This window comes from Ambystoma mexicanum, chromosome 13 (assembly GCF_040938575.1).
Source record: "Ambystoma mexicanum isolate Mex_15411 chromosome 13, UKY_AmexF1_1, whole genome shotgun sequence".
NCBI classification, from domain to species: domain Eukaryota; kingdom Metazoa; phylum Chordata; class Amphibia; order Caudata; family Ambystomatidae; genus Ambystoma; species Ambystoma mexicanum.
Window position 1 is genome coordinate 745,495,925 of NC_090938.1, and position 27,763 is coordinate 745,523,687.

A 27,763-nucleotide genomic window follows, 5' to 3' on the forward strand; every position below is an offset into this window, starting at 1 on the left:
GCATTGCTGCCTGGGTCGCAGCTGCATGGGAATACATCCTGCCTCTAGCATTGCTGCCTGGGTCTGAGCTGCATGGGAATACATCCCGCCTCTAGCACTGCTGCCTGGGTCCCAGCTGCATGGGAATGCATCCCGCCTCTAGCATTGCTGCCTGGGAATGCATCCTGCCTGTAGCATTGCTGCCTGGGTCGCAGCTGCATAGGAATACATCCCGCCTCTAGCATTGCTGCCTGGGTCGCAGCTGCATGGGAATGCATCCCGCCTCTAGCATTGCTGCCTGGGAATGCATCCTGCCTGTAGCATTGCTGCCTGGGTCGCAGCTGCATGGGAATACATCCTGCCTCTAGCATTGCTGCCTGGGTCGCAGCTGCATGGGAATACATCCTGCCTCTAGCATCGCTGCCTGGGTCGCAGCTGAATGGGAATACATCCTGCCTCTAGCATTGCTGCCTGGGACGCAGCTGCATGGGAATACATCCCGCCTCTAGCATCGCTGCCTGGGTCGCAGCTGCATGGGAATACATCCTGCCTCTAGCTTTGCTGCCTGGGTCACAGCTGCATGGGAATACACCTTGCCTCTAGCATTGCTGCCTGGGTCACAGCTGCATGGGAATACATCCTGCCTCTAGCAATGTTGCCCTGGTCGCAGCTGCATGGGAATACATCCCGCCTCTAGCATTGCTGCCTGGGTCGCAGCTGCATGGAAATACATCCTGCCTCTGGCATTGCTGCCTGGGTCGCAGCTGCATGGGAATACATCCTGCCTCTAGCATTGCTGCCTGGGTCTGAGCTGCATGGGAATACATCCCGCCTCTAGCAATGCTGCCTGGGTCGCAGCTGCATGGGAATACATCTGCCTCTGGCATCGCTGCCTGGGTCGCAGCTGTATCCCGCCTCTAGCATTGCTGCATGGGTCGCAGCTGCATCCTGCCTCTAGCATTGCTGACTGGGTCGCAGCTGCATGGGAATACATCAGCATTGCTGCCTGGGTCGCAGCTGCATGGAAATGCATTCTGCCTCTAGCATTGCTGCCCGGGTCGCAGCTGCATGGGAATACATCCCGCCTCTAGCATTGCTGCCTGGTTCGCAGCTGCATGGGATACATCCCGCCTCTAGCATCGCTGCCTGGGTCGCAGCTGCATGGGAATACATCCCGCCTCTAGCACTGCTGCCTGGGTCGCAGCTCTATGGGGATAGATCCTGCCTCTAGCATCGCTGCCTGGGTCGCAGCTGCATGGGAATACATCTGCCTCTGGCATCGCTGCCTGGGTCGCAGCTGCATCCTGCCTCTAGCATTGCTGCATGGGTCGCAGCTGCATCCTGCCTCTAGCATTGCTGCCCGGGTCGCAGCTGCATGGGAATACATCCTGCCTCTAGCAGTGTTGCCCTGGTCGCAGCTGCATGGAAATACATCCCGCCTCTAGCATTGCTGCCTGGGTTGCAGCTGCATGGGAATGCATCCCACCTCTAGCATTGCTGCATGGGTCGCAGCTGCATCCTGCCTCTAGCATTGCTGCCCGGGTCGCAGCTGTATGGAAACACATCCTGCCTGTAGCATTGCTGCCCGGGTCGCAGCTGCATGGGAATACATCCCGCCTCTAGCACTGCTGCCTGGGTCGCAGCTGCATGGGAATACATCTGCCTCTGGCATCGCTGCCTGGGTCGCAGCTGCATCCCGCCTCTAGCATTGCTGCATGGGTCGCAGCTGCATCCTGCCTCTAGCATTGCTGCCCGGGTCGCAGCTGCATTGGAATACATCCTGCCTCTGGCATTGTTGCCAGGGTCGCTTATTGGATTACCTGGGGACTGGTTTCTCGGTCTCTCCGACCCAACTGGCTAGTGGCAAACATGGTGGAAATAGCCAAACAGCTTCACGCCTCCAGCAACACCCCCCAAGAGGAGAACCTGTGCAGAGAACACGAAGAGAAACTGAAACTCTTCTGCGAGGATGACCAGAGACCCATCTGTGTGGTGTGCAGCATGTCACGTGATCAAAAGCCTCACACAGTGCTCCCCATTTCCGAGGCTGCACAGGAGTACAAGGTATGTGTGCTGTAGCCTGTAGGCCAGGGACATGGGTGGGTTCTCTGCACAGTGCTCCTCATTCCAGCGCCTGTCCAGGAGTACAAGGTGTATGTGTGTTATAGGGACATGGGTGTGTTCTAATACAGTGCTCCCCATTCCAAAGGCTGCCCAGGAGTACCAGGTATGTGGGCTATAGGGACATGGAGGGGGATGGGTTCTTACACAGTCCTCCCCATTCCAGCGGCTGCCCAGGAGTACAAGGTGTGTGTGCTGTAGGTCTGCATAGTTTGCACTACAGCTCTAGGGAGAAAGGAGGCCGTGCATAATGCTTCCCATTCCAGACTCTAGCGTCCAGGATTACACAGTATGTGTGCTGTATATAGGTCAAGGAGAATAGTGGGGGGTCAGCCTCCCAGAGGAAGATGGGTAACGTTGTGGATGTGATGGCACTCATTATAACCACAGTGAACCAATAAAGGAGGAGGTCCAGCACGTGCAGCTGCACAGTGAAGAGAACCACACACCTGAGTGGTTGCCAGGTATCTCTGCAGCATAGAGCTCACACAGTGTGTCCTATAAAGAAGGGCCGAAGAGCACACTGTGTGTGACTTGACTGGTGGCAAAATGCACCCTCATAAGGGTGCCTAGAAGCACAAGAAGAGTATGTAAAGGGGCAGGCATCAAAGTGTCTGTCCAAAGTACCACGGTGTGCATTAGACGGGTCTGTGACCTTAGGGTGCACGCTGTATGTCCAATTTAGGAGGCAGCCTAAGGGCACACTATGCATATTATGTGAAGGGTCTGAGCTCGCAAAGGTCACAGTGTCGTCTATAGTAAGATGCCCAAGACCACACGATGTTCATATAACAAGCTTGGGACCAAAGGGTTGCCACAGAATAAGGCTGACCAAATGTACAAATTGCATATGTGACCAGACAGGAACCACATGTCCCACGATGCCCCCGCACCCAGACAGTACACATGCCATGGATAGAACCTAAGGTGCTGGGTGGAGACTGCCCAAGAGTACACATGATGAATGTTGCATGTCTTGGGATCCTAAAGCTCCTGGTGAGTGGAGGCTGCCCAAGAGTACATGGGGTGTATGTGGCAAGTCTTGGGAGCATATATCTCATACCGAGTAAAGGCTGCCACAGAGTACAGAGGGTGTAAGTGGCATGTCTTGGGACCCTAGATCTCTTACTGAGTTCCAGGCTGCCCAACAGTACAATGGTGTGTGTGGCATGTTTGGGACCTTGCATCTCATACTGTGTGGAGGCTGCCACAGAGTACAGGGTGTGTGTGTGGTATGTCTTGGTCAGTAATGCACTGCATGGCTGCTGCTATTCCCCATTATGGGATCCCACAGGACATGCAGTATTTCTGCATGGACAGTTGCTGCCACTTTACATGCTAGTATTAACTCCATGTCAAAGCAGCAGATTTTTGGTGTGGGTTCCAAACCCATAAACTGGCGAAGCGGTGGCCTGACTTCTAATGAGGCCCTTCTTTTAAGGAAATACATAAATGGAGGTTGTTCCCCAATTAACCCCTAAAATCTCACTTCTTTTGACTGCAGCCCCTCTTCTGATTCCATACCTTTTTCCCCATTGCTCGACTGCAGCCCCCACTGTCCCCCTCTTCATCCAATGGTGAGCCCTGGGGCAATGGACCCAGCCCTGGGGCGCAGCCTCTTCACATGCGAGGCTGGTGCTACTCGACTGCACCCCTCCACTCCCTCCACTTCATCCAATGGCGAGCTCTCTGCAGATGGGCAATGGTTGGACCCAGCCCTGGGGCGCAGCCCCATCACATGCGAAGCTGGTGCTACTCGACTGCAGCCCCCCACACCCCCCCACTTCATCCAATGGCGAGCTCTCTGCAGATGGGCAATGGTTGGACCCAGCCCTGGGGAACAGCCTCATCACATGCGAGGCTGGTGCTACTCGACTGCAGCCCCCCACTCCCCCCACTTCATCCAATGGCGAGCTCTCTGCAGATGGGCAATGGTTGGACCCAGCCCTGGGGCGCAGCCCCATCACATGCGAAGCTGGTGCTACTCGACTGCAGCCCCCCACACCCCCCCCCACTTCATCCAATGGCGAGCTCTCTGCAGATGGGCAATGGTTGGACCCAGCCCTGGGGCGCAATCCCATCGCATGCGAGGCTGGTGCTGCTTGACTGCAGCCCCCCACTTCACCCAATGGCGAGCTCTCTGCAGATGGGCAATGGTTGGACCCAGCCCTGGGGCGCAGCCCCATCACATGCGAGGCTGGTGCTACTCGACTGCTGCCCCCCACTTCATCCAATGGCGAGCTCTCTGCAGATGGGCAATGGTTGGACCCAGCCCTGGGGCGCAATCCTATCACATGCGAGGCTGGTGCTGCTCGACTGCAGCCCCCACTTCACCCAATGACGAGCTCTCTGCAGATGGGCAATGGTTGGACCCAGCCGTGGGGCGCAATCCCATCGCATGCGAGGCTGGTGCTGCTTGACTGCAGCCCCCCACTTCACCCAATGGCGAGCTCTCTGCAGATGGGCAGTGGTAGGACCCAGCCCTGGTGCGCAGCCCCATCACATGCGAGGCTGGTGCTGCCCGACTGCAGCCCCCCACTTCACCCAATGGCAAGCTCTCTGCAGATGGGCAATGGTTGGACCCAGCCCTGGGGCGCAGCCCCATCACATGCGAGGCTGGTGCTACTCGACTGCAGCCCCCCACTCCCCCCACTTCATCCAATGGCGAGCTCTCTGCAGATGGGCAATGGTTGGACCCAGCTCTGGGGTGCAGCCCCATCACATGCGAGGCTGGTGCTACTCGACTGCACCCCCCCCACATCCCCCACTTCATCCAATGGCGAGCTCTCTGCAGATGGGCAATGGTTGGACCCAGTCCTGGGGCGCAGCCCCATCACATGCGAGGCTGGTGCTACTCGACTGCTGCCCCCCACTTCATCCAATGGCGAGCTCTCTGCAGATGGGCAATGGTTGGACTCAGCCCTGGGGCGCAGCCCCCCACTTCACCCAATGGCGAGCTCTCTGCAGATGGGCAATGGTTGGACCCAGCCATGGGGCGCAGCCCCATCACATGCGAGGCTGGTGCTACTCCACTGCAGCCCCCCACTCCCCCCTCTTCATCCAATGGCGAGCTCTCTGCAGATGGGCAATGGTTGGACCCAGCCCTGGGGCGCAGCCCCTCACTTCATCCAATGGCGAGCTCCCTGCAGATGGGCAATGGTTGGACTCAGCCCTGGGGCGCAGTCCTATCACATGCGAGGCTGGTGCTACTCGACTGCAGCCCCCACTTCACCAAATGGCGAGCTCTCCGCAGATGGGCAATGGTTGGACACAGCCCTGGGGCACAGTCCCATCACATGCAAGGCTGGTGCTGCTCGACTGCAGCCCCCACTTCACCCAATGGCGAGCTCTCTGCAGATGGGCAATGGTTAGACCAGGCCCTGGGGCGGAGTCCCATCACATGCGAGGCTGGTGCTGCTCGACTGCAGCCTCCACTGCCCCCCACTTTACCCAATTGCGAGCACTCTGCAGATGGGCAATGGACCCAGCCCCGGGGCACAATCCCATCACATGCAAGGCTGGTGCTGCTCGACTGCAGCCCCCACTTCACCCAATGGCGAGCTCTCTGCAGATGAGCAATGGACCCAGCCCTGGGGCACAATCCCATCACATGCAAGGCTGGTGCTGCTCGACTGCAGCCCCCACTTCACCCAATGGCGAGATCTCTGCAGATGGGTAATGGTTGGACCCAGCCCTGGGGCGCAGCCCCATCACATGCGAGGCTGGTGCTACTCGACTGCAGCCCCCCACTTCACCCAATGGCGAGCTCTCTGCAGATGGGCAATGGCTGGACACAGCCCTGGGGCGCAGCCCTATCACATGCGAGGCTGGTGCTGCTCGACTGCAGCCCCCCACTTCACCCAATGGCGAGCCCTCTGCAGATGGGCAATGGCTGGACCAGGCCCTAGGGCGCAGCCCCATCACATGGGAGGCTGGTGCTGCTCGACTGCAGCCTCCAATTCACCCAATGGCGAGCTCTCTGCAGATGGGCAATGGTTGGACCCAGCCCTGGGGCGCAGCCCCATCACCCAATGGCGAGCTCTCTGCAGATGGGCAATGGTTGCACCCAGCCCTGGGGCGCAGCCCCATCACATGCGAGGCTGGTGCTACTCGGCTGCAGCCCCCCTGGGTTGCATTTTCACAGTAACTCATAGTTAATGTTAAGGTTTCTGCTTAACCTTTACTCTCTGATCAGTGCAATGCACGTAACGTGGCATGTCCCCAGCATGTGACCTCACACATGACCTCACGTGTGCCAAGTGTGGATATCCCAAGCCTCCCTTGGGTGCTCCTGCTGAGGGTGCAATTTCCGGGACCATAAGTCTCCCACTGTAGGAGGGTCTGCTGAGGAGAACTAGGTGTGTTTGTGGCAGGTCAAGGATCTCAAATCAGGTTACATATGTGTCGTGGGTGGTGTCAACATTCATATTTAATGGGGGAAGGGATATGAGGACCTCTATGAGCAGAGTGTCTTCCAAGATGGATGAGCTGTGGATTCTCTATAGACTTTACATTAGCCTATCTGGGCAGCCAGGAGTCTTCCGGAACATTCTTTATAGACTGTACATTAGCCTATCAGGGCAGCCAGGAGTCTTCCTGAACATTCTTTATAGACTGTACATTAGCCTATCAGGGCAGCCAGGAGTCTTCCGGAACATTCTTTATAGACTGTACATTAGCCTAACAGGGCAGCCAGGAGTCTTCCGAAACATTCTTTATAGACTGTACATTAGTGTATGGGACCAGCAAGTAGTCTGAGGGCTCATTTTGTATAGACCCCATTAGCCTGTGGGGGCAGCAAGGAGTCTGTGGGAGAATTCTATATAGACTGTACATTAGCCTATGGGAGCAGCTAGGAGTCTTATGGATAATTCTTTATAAACTACATTAGCCTATGGGGCAGTTAGGCGTCTGTGGGAGCATTCTTTATAGACTACAGTAGCCGATGGGGGCAGTCGGGAGTCTGTGGGAGCATTCTTCATAGACTTTACATTAGCCTATGGGAGCAGCACTGAGTCTGAGGGAGCATTCTTTATAGACTTTCGATTAGCCTATGGGAGCAACAAGGAGGCTGAGGGAGCATTCTTTATAGACTGAACATTAGCCTATGGGAGCAGCACAGAGCCTGAGAGAGCGTTCTTCATAGACTGAACATTAGCCTATGGGAGCAGCATGGAGTCTGCGGGAGCATACCCTATAGACTGTCTGTTAGCCTATGGAAGCACCTAGGAGTCTGAGGGAGCATTCTTTATAGACTGTACATTAGCCTATGGGAGCAGCTAGGAGTCTGATGGATCATTCTTTATAGACCAGTGGTCTTCAAACCGTTTTGGCCTGGGCCCCCTGAGCAAAATTTGGGCAGGCCGCCCCCCCCAAAAATGCCAAATGGACATTATGTACAAATGGCTATGAACTATTGCACCCCGTCACCGCACCCTACCCCCAGTATAGTTCCTGAGCTCCCCCACCTGCTTCCATCACAGTCGCTGGGCCCCTCATCCCACTCCTACCCAGTTCCTGGGCTCTCCCCACCCCATCACAGACCCTGGGCTCTCCCCACCCTGCTCCCACCACTATCCCAGTGCTCCCGCCCTTCCTGCTCCCACCACAGTCCCTGGGCTCCCCCCACCCCGTTCCCAACACAGTCCGAGGGCCAGTGGGAGCTGGTACATTTTTTAAGTGGAGGACCATAAATATTTCCCACAAAAATGCCATAGCGACCAATCAAGGGGGGATTTGGGGGGTGGGGGGGGGGTTCCCCCCCAGGTTCCCCCCCGTGAATTCTCTTTAAATAATGGGTTAAAATGTTGCATTTTAGAGCATGCTTTAAAAAAAGCCAAACAGTTTGCAATTGGCGCTGGGGGGTCAAGGGGGAAAGCATGATATTTTTGACTGGACATCTATGATAGATATCCAGTAAACAATATCCCATCCCTGTCCCCTGGGCTCCACAGCGCCTCAGAAAGAGAGCTGATTTTGGCAGGTGGGTAGGGGATTGTGCAAAAAAGGCATTTTTAAAATGCCTTTGTTGTACAACCCTACTCCCGCCCCCCCACTAGCCCCCACTCGCCAAAATCAGCTCAACTGACCACACACACACACACACACACACACACACACACACACACCCACACCCAAGCACCCATCACCATACACACACGCACATACAAGCACCCATCACCATACACTCAATCATAACACAAGCATACATGCATCCATACAAATATTTAAATAAAAAATAAATGAACATAAATGTACCTTCTGCAGCGGCCTGCACGTGGGTGCTGAAATGCCCTGCTCCAGTTTGCTCTGTCCGTATGTGTGAGGTGGCTCAGGAGCTCCTCCTCTCACATACAGACATGCTGTGCCCTAGCCAGCATTTCCAATGAGCTATGCAAGGCTTGCGAAGCAAAACGCCTCCAGCCTTGCATGGCTCAGTAAGCATGTATGGCTGGGGAACTGAACTGTCAAAGGGATACAGTTCAGCCAGCCCAGGAGCACTCCCTCAGCTGTAAAAAGCAGCCGAGGGAGTGCTCAGTGTTTCACTGGGCTGGCTCCTCGGCTCCTCCATAATGGGTGGGGGGGCCACTGGGTGGACGCCCCCTCGCCCATTATTTATGTTATTTTATTATTACATTTATTGTACGCCCAGACCCTGAGTTATCACGGCGTAGTTACAGACATGGGCAAATTACAATCTTGGTGATGAATACAGCACTCAGACAAAAGATACAATTTACATTTCTTACATTATATACACTGGTGAAACATTTATATACAGTGGATGTGCGGAGTTGGCCTGGGATGTGATGTTCTTGGGAGCGACTAAAACTGGTTGAATAACCACGTTTGAAGTCATTTTTTAAATTGTGGGAAGGATGTTTCATTCTTGATATTAGTAGGTAAGGCATTCCAGTGCTTGGGAGGTAGTACTTTGAAGCTGCTGCCTCCTGCTTTTTCTCTTTTATATCGCAGGATATCAAGGTTTTCCCTGTTGTTATATCGGAGGAGTCTAGTATGGGTTTTCTTGGTGACTGTGTTAAGCAGGTATTTAGGGGCTTTTGTTGGCAATGCATTTATGGGAAATACTGAGGGTTTTGAATAGTATTCTGGCTTTGATGGGGAGCCCGTGATTTTGTCTCCTAATATTGGAGATATGATCTGATTTTTTTATGCCTAATGCAGCTCGGCGGGCTTTATTCTGCATGAGTTGGAGTTTGGAAAGGTTACTGTTGGAGGTGTCTAGGAACAGGACGTTACAATAGTCAAGTTTAGATAGTAAGAGCGCTCTTGCTAGTGTGATGCGATTTTCTGGTGTCAGGAATTTGCGACTGAGAGAGATAAGTTTGGCTGTGTAGGAGGTAGAGGATGCTAGGGTGTTTACTTGCTTGGACATGGTAAGTGTCGCGTCAAGGTAAACCCCAAGTGTCTTTTCTTGTTAAGTACTGGGATTGTGGTGCCATCAATGCAGAATGCTGAGTAAACAGGCTGTAGGGATGCTATCTTGGAGGATGATCCTAGTATGAGCAGCTCTGTTTTGTTATCATTGAGACATAGACTGTTATTGGCCATCCAGTTTTGGATTATTGAGTAAATCTTATTGATAAGTATGGAGTCTTGCTCATGGCTTCCTGTTAGAGGGATAAGGATTTAAGTGTCATCTGCGAAGTTGGTGTAGATGACACCCATGGCATCAAGTGCTGCGAAGAGCAGCTTGGTGTAGGCATTGTACAGGGTGGGGGAGAGGCAGGAGCCTTGAGGGACGCCTAATGGGACTGGTATGGGATCTGCTGCTTCTTTACCAATCTGTGGCCTGGTTGGATAGGTTAAAGTTGTTGTTTAGGGTGGCACAGAGTTTGTCATTGTCAACCAGGTCAAAAGCCGCAGAAAGGTCGAGGAGCATTAGTAGGCAGAGTTTGCCCGATTCTCTGGTGGCATCCATTTGGATCTTCAGGTCGAGTAGGGCTGTTTCCGTGCTATGATTGAGGCGGAACCTTAATTGTCGGTCTCCTAGTAGTTGATGGTGTTCTAAATGATTTTGAATTTGGGAGTATGCTATTTTGTCGATGATTTTCAGGAGAAATGGGACGGTGGTTATGGGTCGGTAATTGGTAGGGATTGAGGGGTCCAGGGTCGGATTTTTGAGTTGGGGTGTTACCCAAGCTTTTTAAATGCTAGTGGGGACTGTGTGAGAGCTAAAGGATGCGTTGACAAATTCAGTTATGACTGGTGATAGGGTATGGGAGCAGAGTTTGACTAGATGGGAAGGGAATTGGTCTTCTTTGCAGTTGGAGGCTTTGAGTTTCATTATGGTGTCTAGTACCTCTTTGTTGGTGACTGGGGTGAATTGAAAGGGGGTGCCTGAGGGAGTGATGGGAATGTTTGAGCCGTTAGTAGGAAGTGTTTTTTCGGCAAGGAGCCTTTTTTTACTGTAGATTTTCTTTTGTAGCAACAACATTTTGGAGGCTAGTGCATCTTGTATTGTGGTGCACCAGATTTTGCTGGAATTATGGGGTACTGTCACGTGGCATGGGTTCTCAAGCTCTCTGAGAATGGAGAACAGTTCTTTGCTGTCAGAGTTAGCATTGGTTATACGCTTGTTAAGAGCGTTGGCTTTGTGAGAGATTAAAGCTGATTTATATTTTTTGTTAGCTGTTATGAATGCCTTTGCTGATTCATTAGTGTTGGTTTTCCTATGTAGATGTTCAAGTGTTCTTTTAGTACGTCTAAGGGAGACTAGTTCTTCATCAAACCAGAAGCAGGAGCGTTTGTCAGGTTTCCGAGTTTTAGTGGTGATAGGTGCGAGTGCGTCAATAGTGCGGGTGAGACTTTGTTGATAGCAGTCTGCTAAGTAATCGGGATTGTTCGTATTGGGAGTGACATTAGCTAGGGCCAGGTGCAGGATGGGGGAAAGGTTGTCTGCTGTGAGTTTTTTGATATTTCTTGCTTCAAAGGTGTCTGGTGCTTTAGGGCTGGTGGGGTCGGTATTTTTGTAGTCCAAGGTGAAGGTGATGCTAAAGTGGTCTGACCATTCTATGGGGAGGATGGACTCTATGGTGACTTGAGAGTTGAGGGAGAGGATCCAGTCTAGCGTTCTGCTTTTGGAATGAGCTGGTTCATTTATCAGCTGGGTGAAGTTCATATCTGACATAGGTGAGTGAAAGGAGGCAGCGTCCGTGTCAAGGGGGTTGCTGTACCCTAGATTGATATCCCGTAAAATGATGCATTTAGTCTTGGGTTTGATGAAGGGCGTAACCAGTAAAGGGATGTCTAAGATCGGGTGGCTGGTTTTGTTGGGTGACCTGTATACTATTAGGAAATTGGTAGTGGTTTTGGGGTTGGGGGAGAATTTGACTAGTAAGAGTTCATAGCCCTGAACTTGTTCCAATGGGCACTCTCTGAATTGCAGCGAGGTTCTGTCTATTAGGGCAACTCCGCCTCCTTGGAGGTTGTTTTTTTTTTTTTATTTAAGTGTATTTGGTTTATTTCAAACCTTTCACATCAGTAAAACAATTCGTTTCATGAAGAGATCTGTCGTAATGAAATCACATTGAACTCGACAAAGCAACGATCCAAAGAATAAGTAAAAGGTAAGAGGTAACAAAAAATTAGCTACAAATTAACTCAAGAATAACTAGAAAATCAGAGAAGCTGAACTAATTTAAAACCTCCATTCGGATTCGAGTGGAGTACTTAAAATAAATTTCGATTACCAACAATATTAATTAAGATAAAATTATTAGATCAATGATTTGGAGTAACAAGTAAATATCTAACATTGACTCAACACAACCTTTCATTCGTTCAAGTTCATTGTTTATTATGTGTTTCCCTCATCAATATGGTCTAGCTGTCATGATGCCTACCTCCAAGGAGCCAGGTCCGACCCAGCAACCCCAGAGGCAGGCATCATTTCCCCCAGGGGAGTGCCAGCGGGCCCAAGCTGGGGCCCTTTGGACGCAGTCCTGGCACCTTAGGCGCCAGGCTCATGTTGGACCTCTTTCCTGGCGCCTTAGGCGCCAGGCTCATAAAGCTAGACATGTGTTCAAGTGTTTTAATGTGCACTTACCTGATGCAGACCATGCTGCCACATCCAGGCCCTCTTGAGGCCTGAATAGGAACTACTTTACCTGTGGGACTACTTTCCACCCGGGTGTGGTCGGGGAAGGATACATACCTGATCGGAGGAAGGATACACACTTGGAACTTCTTCCAAAGCTATTTAAACCACACCCGATCAGCAACTCACGCTTCGCGTTGTTCTGCTCCTCGCAGCTGGACGCTCACCGTGTCAGCTCCTGCATCTGGACTTCAGCCACGCCTGTCAGCATCCTGGGTCACCTGCAAAGGGAGACAAGAGACCTACCAGCTAATCTGCACCACGGAGACATCACCGACGATCCTGAAAGGGAAGACATCATTTTTAAAAGCATTTCGTTACGATCGCTGCAGCGCTGCATTTCACTCACCTTTCCTGGGTTCCTCCATCTTCAGCAGCGATCATCCGGATACACAGCCACTTCCCAGAGCCTAGAGAAAAAGACAAGAATAAGAGGTGAGAGAAGGAAGGGAATAGGAAAAGCTCAGTTTCCTTCTAAGACTTACCTGTTGGGTCATTCCCATTTCATTTCGGGTCTTGCTGCTTCCAAGCAGGACCCCGGCCCCTATGGGGAAAAAAGACAAAGACATTAGATGAGCGAATGCAAAAACATTACCTGAGCGCTCATCTAGGACTTACCAGATCTTTACTGGAACTGCACGTTTCACTTCGGGTCGGCGCCATCTCCGGCATTCCGAACCCCGGCCCCTATGGGGAAAAGACATCAACATCAGCGCTTTGTTGCAATAAGTCTCCAAAGGAATCTTCATTCAATACCTGAAAAAAGACAATGAACATTATTATTTAAAGCTTGAACTTTTGAACTTGCAACAGAACTTTTACAGCGCCTTACCAGTATAATCAAGCTTACCTGAACTCCCATCCAACCTCAATCCAGTGAAGTAACTGGGTTCAACGCGCCCCTGCGTCAGAAGCAGGATGGAGAGCTCATCCTTTCAGACCCTAAGGTGAGACTTCACGGGGAATCGTGGAAGGGTATCGTGGAGGGTTGGAAGAGAGTGGGAGGCTTGAGCATAACTCAGTCAGTAGGTAATACTCCCTTTTCACGCACAGGGGAATATTCCTGCGAGCCGGAGAAGCCAGAGTAGAGGGCCCTTCCTGTCCATCTTCAGAGTCCTGCGCTTCACCATTGAAGAAGCATCAGCACTCGAAGCCAGACCTGCGCCTCCGTGGGAATCAGGTGAGCGTTACACTAGCCTTTTTAGGGTATTTTCTAAGAATTTGACCATTGCAAAGTTTATTTTTGGGGATTGGCAAGTGTAGATTAGACTCCACCATTTCTCCGCATCTAGATCGCATAAGTCAGAGATGTTGCTTGCTAGAAACAAGTTTCGCAGGTCTCTTAATTCTGTGCAAAATAGCACTAAATGAGTTAGAGATTCTTCGCTTCTTTTGCACAGTCTGCATTTTGTACATATTTCCTCTTTCGTATATCTTGCTTTTGTAGAATATTCAGTCTGAAACGTAATAACAGATCTCTTTGTTTCGAATTTGGGAATTTTTTCAAATAGTCTGGTAAAATAGACATCACACCACAGTTGGATTTCAGAAGTGTATGTGTTTTTGCCAAAGCTCGTTTCATTTCAGTATTCGACCAATCCTCAGCCCAAAGCGCTCTTTTTACAGCTGTTGGTTTCTCCGCTAATGTTTGGGTTTTGATGCCAAATTCTGTCAGGGTTTGTTCGTTTCCATTTTTCCAATCTTCTATTACTTTTTCTTCATAGTTGTTGGATTTGCCCAGTATTTCAAATTGGGGAGGTGTCAAATTGATCATTGTTTTTCTATACAGCATCAATTGGTTGTAACGTATGTGTATATATATTGATGTTAGGCCTAGTTCATGGCGAATTACCGAGATTGGGATCGCTTTTGGTATCGGGAGGACGGTTTTCCAAAAAAGACCTTCTAGAGTGGTCCAGAATTTTTTGGGATGTTTGTACCAGTTTCTGCTCCATATATTAGTGTAGGAATTACTTTGAGCTTATAGAATGTTATCACTGGACAGAGAGAGAATTTTCCGTATCTTTTGTTGATGATGATTGCTTGGGCTGTTAACTGTTTAGTTTTTGTCTTTAGCATCTTTTTCCAGGGTTCTTCATTTTTTATTCCGCTTATTTGTAAACCCAAGTATCTCATTTCATCACAAGGTTTTATCCAGGTTTCGTTCACTTTCCATTCTTCATTTTTGGTCTTTTTCCATCTTTTATCACTGATTATTAATATCTCGGTTTTATCTGCATTTATTTCTAGGTCATTGTTTTCTATGTATTTTTCGACCTGGTTTAATGCGCGTTGCAGACCAATTTGTGTATGGTCTAAGATTATCAGGTCGTCAGCATAAAGCAGATGGTTGACTGGTTTACAGTTTAATCTCGGTGGAAAAGTCCTGATATTTTCAAAACATTGTTGCAGATCTTCGATATAGAAGCAGAATAAAGTGGCTGCTAGCGGGCATCCTTGTTTAAGGCCTTTTGCTGTTTTTATATCCTCAGATAAGTTTCCGCCTTGATCTAATTTAATTCTTATTGAAGTTTCGGCGTACAGTTCTTTGATTGCTTTCAAGAGATCAGAGGGGCACCCTTTGGAGGCCAGTTTTTCCCAGAGTCGACTTCTGTTCACACTATCGAAGGCTTGTCGAAGATCTATACTGGCTATATACAGTTTTTGTTTATTTGTGTAGGCCCTTCTTTTCATCAGACCTAGGATCAGAAGATTTAAATTGCACCCCACATTTTCGACAAAGCCTGATTGTCTTTTATCATAGGTATTCGAGGCCTTTATCCAGGTCTTTAGTTGTTTTAGCAAAATAGTGGCAAAAATTTTCCCGACACAATCTAACAGGGCGATTGGTCGGTAATTTTTAGGATCCATTCTATTACCTTTTTTGAAAATAGGGACGATGATAGCCAACTTCCATGATCTTGGTATTTGGCCTTGCTTCACAATTCTCTTAAAGAGTCTTTCGCAGAAAGTTGCCCATTTTTCTGGATCTTCTTTTAGCACTGCATTTGACAAGCCATCTGGACCTGGGGCTCTTGACGAGCTTGCTCTCAATATTAAGGACTTTATCTCTTCCTTATCGAATTCAATTTCCCATGGACATGGTGGTTCTTCTTTAGTGTTGTCCTTATCCGGAGTTTCTGTCTCGTTGAATAGTTTTGTGAAATGTTCTGCCCAAACATTTTCTGGTATTGGATTCGTGAGCGCTGCCATTGATTGTTTCTCATTTAACAGGTCCCATAAAGATCTACTATTTGCATTAGATATTGCTTTCTGCATGGCTTCAGCATCTTGTTGGAGCAGTTGTGATTTATGGGCTTTTTGCCAGTTTTTGTATTTTTGTTTTCTTCTTTGGATCTGTTCTTTCAGGTCTTTGTTCTTTTCATTTTTTAATGCACATATGTCTTTCCTTAGAAGTTTCTTTTGTATCGCTACTTCTGGGTCATATACATGTAACTTTCTGACTCTTGGTTTTATATTTTTTCCACGGCTTTGTTTAAATATCTGTAATGATGTCTCATATTCTACGGACATTTGTTCTTTAGATTGCCACTTTTCTAGGTTCTTTAGTACAACATCAAAGTCTCTTTTTTTCAGCCTTAGGCGATTTAGGCCATGTTCTAACTCTATTTTCGTATCCCATATTTGATTTGTTCGAGTCTCCCAGTGTAAGAATTCAGCAATGATTGGTTCATGGTCACTGTAATTCGAAGGTGATATCCTAAAGCTTTGTGCCTTTGCTAGTAATCGTTCGCACACAAACATATAGTCAAGTATATTACTCACATTGCCATTTGACCAAGTCTTTGCAGGTGGAATATCGCCCTTCATATTACCATTAAGTCTGTGCAATATTCTTGTTTCCATTTCTTCATTCCATATTTTGCCACGTTTACGTTTATAATCGTTTTTGTTTGTGTCAGTTTGGGGAGCTTTGTTTTCTTCGAAGCAATTCGCATTCAGATCGCCACAGATGATAATATTTAGGTCTTTGTGTGCTTCTGTTTTTCCATCTAAGCATTCCATTATTTGGTCTATGAAGTGTTCATCTTCATTTTTTGAGGGGTTCCCATAGACGTTTAGTATTAACATTTTTTGGTTGGCTTTTGGAGCATCTAGCTGAAATTGTATGATTGTTGCTTGAGTGTGCGAATTAACATTTTTAGATTCAATCACCTGTATTCCTGACCCATTTTTAATTAGAGTTAAGAGACCTGCAGATGGTCTTCCAAACAAGCTTCCTTTAGCGGGATTGCATAACACAGTGAATCCTTCCTTAAAAGGGGCTGTTTTTAGCCAGGATTCCTGTATGCATATAATATCTAGCTCGTTTAGAAGAGGATTGAAGTCATTAAAAAGATGTCGGAAGCCTCTGGTGTTCCAGCTTCCTATTTTCCATTGGTTGGTGTGAGTTTGTTTGAGTGGCTACAGTTTTGGTTTGGTAACGAGAGAGCCTGCTAACCAATTCCAATATTTCGGATCTTCTTTTGTCGTTTGTTGCATATTTATTAGTTCGCTTGTATTTTCATTTCTTCTTATTGTTATTTTTATTTTATTTAAATGCTCTTTTTCTCGCATTTGTATTTGTTCTTTATTTCCATTTTCCATCACTGTGCTGTATGGTGATTCTATAGTCAATCCTGATTTGTTTTTATTTTCACTCATGTTACTATGGTCATGTTGATAATTCTCTCTTTGATTTGTCTTTCTATTTTTCGATTCTCGAATTGATAAGATGCGGGCCTCCATCTCCAGAGAATGTTCTCTCAAAATGTACAGTTTTCTTTTTTTTTTCACTGGTTCCAGGCTCTTCATATGTAGTTTGAGCATCAGCTAGTTCAGAGATCGTAAATCCCAGTGCTCTGAAATTCTCGTAGGCCTCTAGCATAATCGAAGCAAGTATCGCTGAGTTCGTCACAATTTCCACCAAGTCAACACGCGCTTCGTCCGGAAAGCTTACTGACAATAGTTCTTCCGATTTTATTGTTTTTAATTGAGGGATGTATTGGAGAAGTCTCATAATTGCTGATCGGTTTAATGTCAGTCCATCCGAATTTTTTACTGTTTTTTCAATTATTACAACCGTGTTTTTCGGTGGTTTTGGTTTTTGCTTGATCCATTTGGAATTCGCGCCGGTGTTTTTAAGATTTCCTTGTTTTCCATTCAGGGGCCAAGGCTCCCTTCTTGTATCATTTTGTTGTGCATTTTTCGGGAAGGTGAATTGCAGTTCTTTTTGTGAAAAATAACCCTTCGGTTCTTTTGATTCGAAGTATTTAGCTGTGCATTTTTTTAGTTTATCGCTTAAGGTTAGAAAATCTTCATTGGGTGCCTTGGGATCAATGCTTACTTCTTTGGCTTCGTATGCATTGAAATCCATGATCACTCGTTCCTGTATTTCATCTGTTTGAACATTTTCGTCATCGTATACCGAGCAGTCTAGGAGTTCTTGTATACTTCCGTCTTGTGAACTATCTTCTTCTGATGACACAGAGACTGTTGGGATCTTTTCAGGGATTAGCTGGGTAGGTGACTCTATGAGTTTACTGCAAGAGGCGGTGCTAAGCGGCTCTTTTTCCTCTGTGTCTTTTACATTTTGTAAAAAACTCCTTGATCCACATTGCTTCTTCTTTTCTTTGCTGGTCACGTTTTTTGTTTTACTTAAACTTTTTTGGCTTTTCTTTTGTGTGTTATTTGTGTTTACTACTTCTGACTTCTTATTTGCATTTGGATCGAATATTGGGAAAGCACTTGTTTTTGCTTTCTCTCCATTTTCAGTCGATTTTTCAGCAGTCTCAGATGTGGTATTTTGGCCAATTTCATTTTCCGTTTGTGTTGGAATAAGGATTGTTCTTGTATTCAGAGGCACGATGTCAGAGGCTCCTGGATGTATTGATTCAAGTCCCGTCATATGTGGAGCACTTTGAGCCTCTCTCTGTTCCTCACATATGCGAGGCCGCATGGGGCTCAGTCTTGGTTCAGTCTTTTTTGATTGAGGGGCTAAAATTGTAACAATTTCTCAAATTCCTTCTAAGAAATGATGTTTGTCGGTTTTAGCTTCTTTTAGTAAATCAATCAAGGTTTTTAGGACCACTCCGTCCATTTCTTTCTCTCGACTTCGCTTTTCTTTAATTTGCTCCATGACTGATTCCACGTAAATCATTTTGCTATTCATTAGGGCAATCATTGTTGATTGGTCTCGTTGGTTTTCATTTAAAGCTTCATAAAGTTTTAGAAAAGGGGCCAATGTTATTGATACAGATGCTATGATTGCTTCTTGTGTCTCTTTTAGCCACCTCACTTCATTTGTAGATCCATGGATAGTACTGTTTGTACGTCTTTGTAAATTTGTTCTTTTCTTTCTATTGCTCTCATTTGGACTGGACTCTGAAGAGGATGAAGAAGTGTCCTCTGATGTCATAGTTTCTATTGGGCCTTTTTTTGTGTGTGGTAAGAAGTTTTTAATTTGGTCTTGTAATGCTTTTATTTCCAGGTCACGATTTTTGTTTATCTCTCTCTCTTCGAAAGTCCTTTGTCTGTGATTTTCTAGTTCGAGCATTATTTTAGTGGCAGTGTCACTAGTCGAGGGTTCTTTATTAACAGAGTATGTGGGGTCCTCCGATGTATTGTGCGGAGAGATTTTCTCTGGTGAGTGGATTCGAGGGCGCTTAGGTGCCCAAGAATCATTTACTTCATTCTCTGTGCTTCGTTTTGGAGTAGATTCTTTCTGGTTTTTCATAGCATTCAATTTTTCTATGGTTGGGTTTATCGTCTGTGTATCTATAATCTCTACTATGTTGTTTAATAGGTCGTCGTCTGTTATTTCAGTGGTCACGTTTCCTATGAGAGGTGTATTGCTTTCTTTAGGCACGGTTCTTGCACTGGAAATTTCGATTTTGTCACTATTTGCAATTTTGCTTTTTTCTAAGGGTGCAATTTTTCCATTAAAGTGCCATCTAAGAGTGCCAATCTCTGACGTGCCGTAAGCTTCCAGTCCTTTATCTTGGCCACCATCTGCATTAGTGACCAACTTTTTTATGCTAATACTTTTTTTTGGAACTTTGGGATGTGTGTTTCCATTTGAAGATTTAGGCACTTTGTTTTCATTTAGAACATTTAGTGGTTGGAGGGGGTGAGAGGCTGCTTGAGCTATCTCCGGAGACATTTGCAAGGTCAAGTTGTTTGTTTCAGCTGGTCCTGTTTGCCTGTGCTTTTCTGTAGTCGGGAGCCTTTCATTTTGGCTTTCCTCTTCTCCGGACACGAGAGAGTTAATTCCTCTCTCTGCGTCCGCAGCACACAAGGCCAGTTCGAGCTCCTGAATGACTCCGCCCATGCTCGGCATCGAGCCGCGCGTCCCCTCGCAACCACGGGGCTCAGCGTCCGCTTCTCTCGGGCCGTCCGCCTCCGCTGGCCGTGAGACCGCGGCAGAGCACAGGGGCTCCGTGCACGGCCCACAGCTCGTCTCCTCTCCACTGCAGGGAGCCACACGGACGGCGCCCACGTCAACGCTCGCCACCAACTCGGCAATCGCAGGCGGCTCCTCCACGCCTACGACCACAACCCCCTCGGCCCGCCTCTCCCACTGGCCGCGCCGCACACCGACCACAGCCCCGGCGAACACCCCATCACAGAGGGCGCCGGAGCCGCGGCGACAGTCACACGCCTCCTCAAAACATGCCGGCGACCCTCCAGGCGCCGCGCAAGCATCCGGAGAAGGTGAGGAGCAGTTGTTTAGCGGGATTGGGGAGGTGTTTCCATTTGTGATGGTATTACAAACTTTATTGAGGCTTGAATTAGATGGCAGTTTTTTGCATTGTTTCCCAATGCCTTTTATGCCAGTCTTTATGCTAGGTGGGATAAGAGTGGTGGCTAATGATGCGTTAAGAGACTGTTTTTCTGCCAAGACATCTAGTGCACGTACCTTACTCCGTGTTCTTGAGTGCATGTCTCCTGATGTCTCAAGGTCCATTTGCTCGCACATCGGCGAACACTCGGCAAACACTCCGCTAAGCTCCGCGTCTGTGGGTGGTTCTTAAGGGTTCCAAATGTAGAAACAAAGAACAGACTCCAACAGAGCTTCTCCTTCTCCTTTTTTGCTGCCAAACACTCGGCAAACACTCCGCTACGCTCCGCGTCTGTGGGTGGTTCTTAAGGGTTCCAAATGTAGAAACAAAGAACAGACTCCAACAGAGCTTCTCCTTCTCCTTTTTTGCTGCCAAACACTCGGCAAACACTCCGCTACGCTCCGCGTCTGTGGGTGGTTCTTAAGGGTTCCAAATGTAGAAACAAAGAACAGACTCCAACAGAGCTTCTCCTTCTCCTTTTTTGCTGCCAAACACTCGGCAAACACTCCGCTACGCTCCGCGTCTGTGGGTGGTTCTTAAGGGTTCCAAATGTAGAAACAAAGAACAGACTCCAACAGAGCTTCTCCTTCTCCTTTTTTGCTGCCAAACACTCGGCAAACACTCCGCTACGCTCCGCGTCTGTGGGTGGTTCTTAAGGGTTCCAAATGTAGAAACAAAGAACAGACTCCAACAGAGCTTCTCCTTCTCCTTTTTTGCTGCCAAACACTCGGCAAACACTCCGAGGTTGTTCCTATCTGTTCTAAGGATACTGTACCCTGAGGGTAAGGCAATGGCTAGAAGGGGGCCTGCAGCAGGGTGTAACCATGTTTCGGTGATTGCTAGTATGTCAAGTTGTTGATCCACGATGAGGTCATGGATTTCTATGGCATGTGCACCAAGAGATCGAGCATTGATGAGAGCGCCTCTGATCGTGGGGGAGGGCTAGATGGGGGGGGGGTGATTACTAGGTTAGGGAGCAGAGTCAAGGTTTTGGAATCTGTGGATGGTGTGGTGTGTTTTTTCGAAAAGTCTTTGAGTGGTCTATTGGTTGGAGTGACCGTTGTTTTGGTACCAGTGTCTTTGGTTGCAGAGGGTTTGGGTACTTGGTGGTAGGAACTGGTTCTGGCTCTAAGTCTATTAAGTCTAGTGATCCCCATGGAGGGTATAGTTTGATGGATGGTTTTGTTGCAAGGGGTGGATGGTGTGGGATTGTGGCTAGGAGTGGTAGGACCACCTAGATTGGTGTCATTGGTACTAGCGATATTGTGTACACTTCTGGGGGGGAATGTGGGGAGGGATGGTAGAAATTATGGATGAGCCGCCAGGTTCGGACTGGCTTATAGGGCAATAATGCAATGCCCGTACCAAAAATGCAAAATGCTAGTTTAGGCCAGTCAAAACGGCCACTTTTTTGGCCAATGTGGGCCAGTTTGATAAGTTACTTAACTATGCAGCTGGTAGTTTTGACCATTGTTGCTGAATGAAAATTCTTTAAATATCACGATTTGCTTAACAAAAAACACCCCCTTGGGTACTATTCAAACAGTCTGTGACTAAAGAAATGAATATCCATTTGCACCTGCGGGCTGCATTTTCATTGGTGCGTGAGACAGTTTTATGGTCCAGTCCGACCATGTGAGCCGCCACTGCCCATTTCCTCTAATCTAAAAAAAAAAAAAACATGTTTTAGTTGTTTTTTTACATTCATGCTGGGCTCTCGCGCCCCCCCTGGGATGCAGCTCGCCCCTCTGTGGGGGCCCACCCCACAGTTTGAAGACCTCTGTTATAGACTATACATTAACCTGTGGGAGAAGCAAGCTAGGAGTCTGAGGGAGCATTCTTTATAGTCTGTACATTAGCCTATGGGAGCACCTAGGAGTCTGAAGGAGCATTCTTCATAGAATGTCCATTAGCCTATGGGAGCACCTAGGAGTCTGAGGGAGCATTCTTTATAGACTGTCCATTAGCCTATGGGAGCACCTAGGAGTCTGAGGGAGCATACACTCTAGACTGTCCATTAGCCTATGGGAGCACCTAGGAGTCTGAGGGAGCATTCTTTATAGACTGTCCATTAGCCTCTGGGGGAAGCTAGAAGTCTGAGGGAGCATTCTTTACAGACTCCATTAGCTTATGGGAGCACCTAGGAGTCTGAGGGAGCATACACTCTAGACTGTAAGTGTGCTTAAGAGAAAATACAGGGGGCTTTCTTCATAGACAATATACAGGTGTAGGGAACAAGCTAGGCTGTCCTGGGACCCTTCTGTCTTGTTGTCTGTGTAGATTATTTATTTACAGGAAATCTTTTGACTAACAAACTGGTTTTATTCTTGTAGGATAAACTTTACAGCCAGATGGAGCATCTGAAAAAAGAGCTGAAGGACCTGCAGGAGTGGGTAGAGGAAGAAGGCAGGAAAGCATCTGAGCTCGAGGTGAGAGCAATGGCTTCATATATGTGTAGAGAGGCTCGGGGCAGAGAGGCACGAGGGTGCCTTTGAGAGTCCATGGAACAGTGCTGGATGGCTGAGATGTGAGACATCCCCCGAGAGTATTGATTTGAATTGAATTGAATTGAATTCATTGTTTATTTATATAGCGCCTATGCACAATTTTTTTAAACGCGCTTCAAGGCAGGGAGGGAACAAGGGAGAATACAGTGACATTCTTATTAGTCCTTGATACATTAAGAATGTGAAATTAACTATCATACTTGGCCTGGTGACATTTCAGATAGTGCAAGAGCTTTTGACAGTGATAAGGAGGGGGGATGAGAAGGAGAATGAGACAGACAAGCAGCTACCTTACTAGGCCTGATAACAATTTTGATAGTGCCGGAATTTAACAAGAGGTGGGGGGGAGGGGAGCAGGGAGAAGGAGAACAAAACAAGCAACTATCCTACTAAGCCTGACGACAATTCAGATAGTGCTGGAGGGGGAGAGGGAGGAAAAAACAAGTGAGGGGGGGGGAGATAAACTGTCACGGAATTCCCCCCTTCTCACCTGAGACCGATCTTTGCAGGATATCTTGGGCGGTGTCTTCTTGCGGACGGACCTGGTCTTGTATAAGCCTGCACGAGTCTCTTCCTACTCCAGCGTGCGTTCAAAGTTCCGGGATGCAATATTCCGAGGATCCGGGAAACGAAGAAGGTGCGCAACATGGCACACGAGTCCAGGAAGCAAGAAAGAAGGGAGAGGGACAAGGAATGGGAGTGGAAAGGCCAGGAACCAGGATAACCATTCTGCGAACTACAGAGCACACGTCTAGTCGCTACTTCGCAATAGCATTGAGACGCGCGGGGCCGCGGGGGCGCTGTCTATTAGTAGAATACGCTACGTCCGACGTGTAGACCGAGGAAGGCGTTTCACGTTAGACGGCCATGTTGGGAGTACCAGGGAGTGCTAGTACCATTGTGATAAGGACCAGGAAGTCCAAAAGGGGCGCGTCCTGTGGTTCATGACAGCATGCCTCCTCCGAAGACCTGTTCCACCAGGTTTGCCCGGGTGTATGAGATGATATCTTCTGAGCAATCGAGGGGTATTCAGATTAGAAAGTGGTTCCCAAGTTCTTTCGCTAGGAGGATATCCTTTCCATTCAACCAGGTATTGAAGCTGACCCCGTTTATACCTGGAGTCGCATATTCGGGACACTTCATATTCCAGTTGGTTGTCCAAAACCACAGGAGTGGGTCTGCAGAATATCCGGGAGGATCGGATGTAGGGTTTTGTTCTGACTTGAGTGTCGTGTAGACCGTTGAGACCTCCGTCCCCAAGTGACGCACAGGGAAACCAAAAGAAACCCGCTGTGTGACCTTTGGGGCCACAGGTGGGAGATGTTACTTCCCGGATCCACGGAACCTCTGGAACACCGATGCTGCTGCAAAAAGAACGAGGTTAAGTACCAGGCAATTACAATATAAATCACAAGAATCAAAGGATCTGAATGGTCTTACCTATCCAGTGTTTGGAAAACCCAGGAAACCTAGGAGGGAGGTTCGAGACTCAGATGAAGCGGTCCCTAGAACAAGAGGGACGCAGGCAAGCGTGGATACAGGATAAGCCACCTGTAACTTGAATCCCAAGAGGGAAATAGCGTAAAAGTTCAACAAGGTACCAAGGGATGATCCGAAGACAAAGTGAGGGACGTGTCAAAATCCAGTAATAGGTAAGCAGTTCCAAGCAAAGGTACAGAAGGGTAATCCGAAGGAGTCCAGGTGAGAGTTCCAAGATCAAGATAAACCAGTAGTGTTTGTCCAAACGTAGCGCCAAACAGGGTCTAAAGACAGCTGAGAAGCGATGAGTGCTCCTTGCATCAGGCTTTATATACTGTGCTTTTCGGGGTCATGTGACGTCCACCAAGGTCACGTGGGAAACGCCGCTCTGAATCAAGTGAGCAAGTGAACGATCGGCGTGGAGGTGTTCCGCCGCCCCTTCTGCTGTATGTTCTCCATGGCAACTGCCAATGCAGGAAGGGCTGCAACCGAGCCCGTAAATTGTACCTGGTACGGAACTTTCGGTCCTTTGGGTAAACCGAATCACATGAGCCTCGAACCCTGGAGGGAGTCGTGTGGGAACCCGAGGAAGGTGTAGGGGAGATGTGAGCAGTGTTCTGGTGTGCAGAGGATCGTCTAACAGGTTTTAATAAAGAAGTGTGAAAAACTGGGTGAATTTTCTTCCAGGAGACTGGTAGCTTGAGCCGGTATGAGACTGGATTTATGATTTTCTTGATGGGAAATGGACCATAGTACCGGGGGGCCAATTTGTTTGGCCGTAAATGTCGGGGTAGTAATTTCGAGGACAACCAGACTTGATCACCAACTGCATAAGAAGGCCCTGGTCTTCTTTTGGAATCTGCATATCTCTTAGTATGTGTTCTGGCCTTCTCTAAGTGTTCCTTGGCTTCCTTGTGTATGTTGATGAGTGTTTCGATCCAGGAGTCGACAGTAGGTACCGGTGTGGGATGTGGAAGAACAGAGGGTAAAACCGATGGATGGAATCCTTGGCTGCAATAAAAGGGGCTGGTCTTAAGTGCTGAGTGATCGGAATTGTTGTAAGCGAATTCAGCCACGGGTATCAGGAGCGACCAGTCGTCCTGAACCTTGGTGGCGAAACATCGAAGGTATTGTTCCAGGGTCTGGTTAGCACGTTCTGTGGCCCCGTTGGTTTGAGGGTGATAACCTGATGAGAGAGCGCGTTGGATTCCTAAAATGCGACAGAGATGTTTCCAGAATTGTGAGACGTATTGAGGTCCTTGGTCTGATATGATCTTGGAAGGAAGTCCATGAAGACGGAATATATGTTCCAGGAAGATTCCAGCGAGTTCAGATGAGGATGGTAGCTTACATAGGGGTGTAAAATGAGCCATATGAGTGAACAAGTCAATGGTGACCATGATAGTAGTGTATCCTCTGGAAGATGGCAATTCCACAATGAAGTCTGTAGCGATGAATTCCCATGGCCTTGTTGGTAGTGTAGGTTGCAGCAGAAGACCCGCCGGTCTCTTGTTATCGTGTTTGTTTTGACTACAGATAGCACAGGGTCGGATGTACAGCTGCACGTCAGTTTTCATTCTAGGCCACCAAAATTGTCTTTGTATGAGGCGGAGGGTGTTGGTGATGCCACGATGTCCGGAGTGAAGGGTATCATGGCAGAGGTTTATTATCCTTTGTTGTAATTTCTGTGTAGGGATGACTAGAGCATTATCCTTGAACAAATATCCGTCCTTGATTCTCAGATTCCATTGATTCTTCCCTGGAATATCCTTCCAGAGCTCAGAGGATTGGGTTTGCATCTGAATTTCTTCCAGGAGACTGACTGCTTGAGCTACAAAAATCGTGTGGGGAAACTCTTAGGATAGTCCCTATCTTCAGTAGTTTCGCAGTCTGGACGTCGAGATAAGGTGTCAGCAATCAGGTTTTGTGATCCAGGAACATGACTGATGAGGAACTGGTACTGGGCAAAGAAGAAGGCCCAACGGGCCTGATGACTGTTCCTACACTCCAAGGACTGTAGAATTTGAAGATTCCGATGGTCCATGCGGACCTGGACTGGATATCTAGCTCCCAGAAGTAGATGTCGCCATTCTGTGAAGGCTTGGCGGATGGCTAACAGTTCCTTTTCCAGGACGGAGTAATGTGTCTCACTGGGAGTCAGGGTTCGTGAAAGGATGAACATCCTCCCAAAGGGAATCACTGCTGAGGGCTCTGTGTCTATGGCGCAGTCTTCAGGTCTGTGAGGGGGTAGAGCCTGAACTATGGCAGTTGAAAACACATCAGCATATCCCTGATAGGCCTTAGGGACCTGTATGATATTGAAAACCATGAGTGGTACTTGCTGGTCTATTGGTGGTTCTTTGGAAGGTGTCGAGGAGGGATCCAGGAATAGACAGTGAGACATACAAAACTCTGAGCCGAGGAATAGGGATCCTGCTGTCCAGTTGATATACGGATTATGTTTCTGTAACCAGGGCATACCCAATACCATGGGGTAATGAGCCGACTTGATGATGTCGAATCTAATCAGCTCTTGGTGATGGTTTATCGAAAGCTGGATCTCTTTAGTCTGCAGGCTTATGGGTCCTGAAGTGAGGGGTCTTCCATCGATTGCTTCCACCGGCTGCATGGTGCTTCGTGTCTCGTATGGAATGTGATGACTAAAAACCCAATCTTGATCAATGAATATTCCCATAGCTCTGCAGTCAACCAAGGCCAAAACGGAATAGGTCTTATTCCTGGAGGGCGATAGGAAGGCCTGTAGAATCACTAGGTTGTTTTGTCCAGGAGAGTTCAAGGATGGAATAGACGTGGAGCAAACATCTCTCTCCCGAAGCCTTGCTCCACCTAGGATCGGGAGCTGGCGTTTCCCGAACGCTGAGGAGGGGCTAGAGGACATTCCCTAACCAGGTGTTTATCCGAGGCACAATACATGCATAACCCCGTATGAATCCTTCTCATCCTCTCTTGCGGGGATATGGGTCCACGGAAGGCTCCTATCTGCATAGGTTCTGGTTCAGTGACTGACCCTGGGTTGTGTCAGTCTTGGAGGTACTCTCAAAGGACACCTTCAGTGGCGTTACTCTGGATTTTTTCTTCTCTGCCTTCCTTTCCTGGATACGAAAATCTAGTTGCATGGCAAGGTCCATAAGTGCCTGGAATGAGCTTAGGCGAGCCAATCTGGCCAACTCATCTTTGATCTCCTCATTCAGTCCTCTTCTGAAAAGGGTAAAACTTGCTTCAGGAGACCAGTCAGCTTCTTTGGCCAATTGCTTGAATCGGGTTACAAACGTGAGCATATCCTGGGATCCCTGCTGAAAGTCTAACAGGCGTTCCTGGGCACTATAGACCTGCTCTGGGCGGTCAAACATGGTTTTAAGGGCCCGTATGAAACCTTCGTAGTCATCCAGGAGAGCGTCGCCGGAATTGACTAAGGGCATAGCCCAGGTTAAGGCATTTCCGGAAAGGTGAGAAATTATGAAACCCACCTTAGCCCTGGGAGTCGAAAAGTAGTAGGGCTTAAAAGTAAAGTGGACCAAACATGAGTCCAGGAATCCACGAAGGGTTTTTGCCGACCCATCGTATTTGTCAACAATGCCGCCCAGCAATACACTTTCCTTTGTGGCAGAATCACGGGATAGAACTAATTGTTTGAGAGCGGCATTTTCCGCTTTTAAATTCTGTACCTCGGTTGTTAGTTCTTGCATGCCACGCAT

General features: G+C 48.2%; 1 protein-coding gene across 4 annotated transcripts in view; it reads left to right on the forward strand.

Moving 5' to 3' along the window:
• The first annotated feature begins 1,827 nt into the window (after window positions 1-1,827).
• Window positions 1,828-27,763, forward strand: part of LOC138521885 (E3 ubiquitin-protein ligase TRIM17-like) — a 159,393-nt gene continuing 133,457 nt past the window's right edge. For all 4 annotated transcript variants that reach the window (XR_011283154.1, XM_069635050.1, XM_069635051.1 and 1 more), the window contains exons 1-2: window positions 1,828-2,043; window positions 22,395-22,490. Coding sequence is in view for 3 of the 4 variants with exons in the window: in XM_069635050.1 (XP_069491151.1) it covers window positions 1,849-2,043; window positions 22,395-22,490 (291 nt within the window). In the remaining variant the exon portion in view is untranslated. The remainder of the gene's footprint in view (window positions 2,044-22,394; window positions 22,491-27,763) is intronic.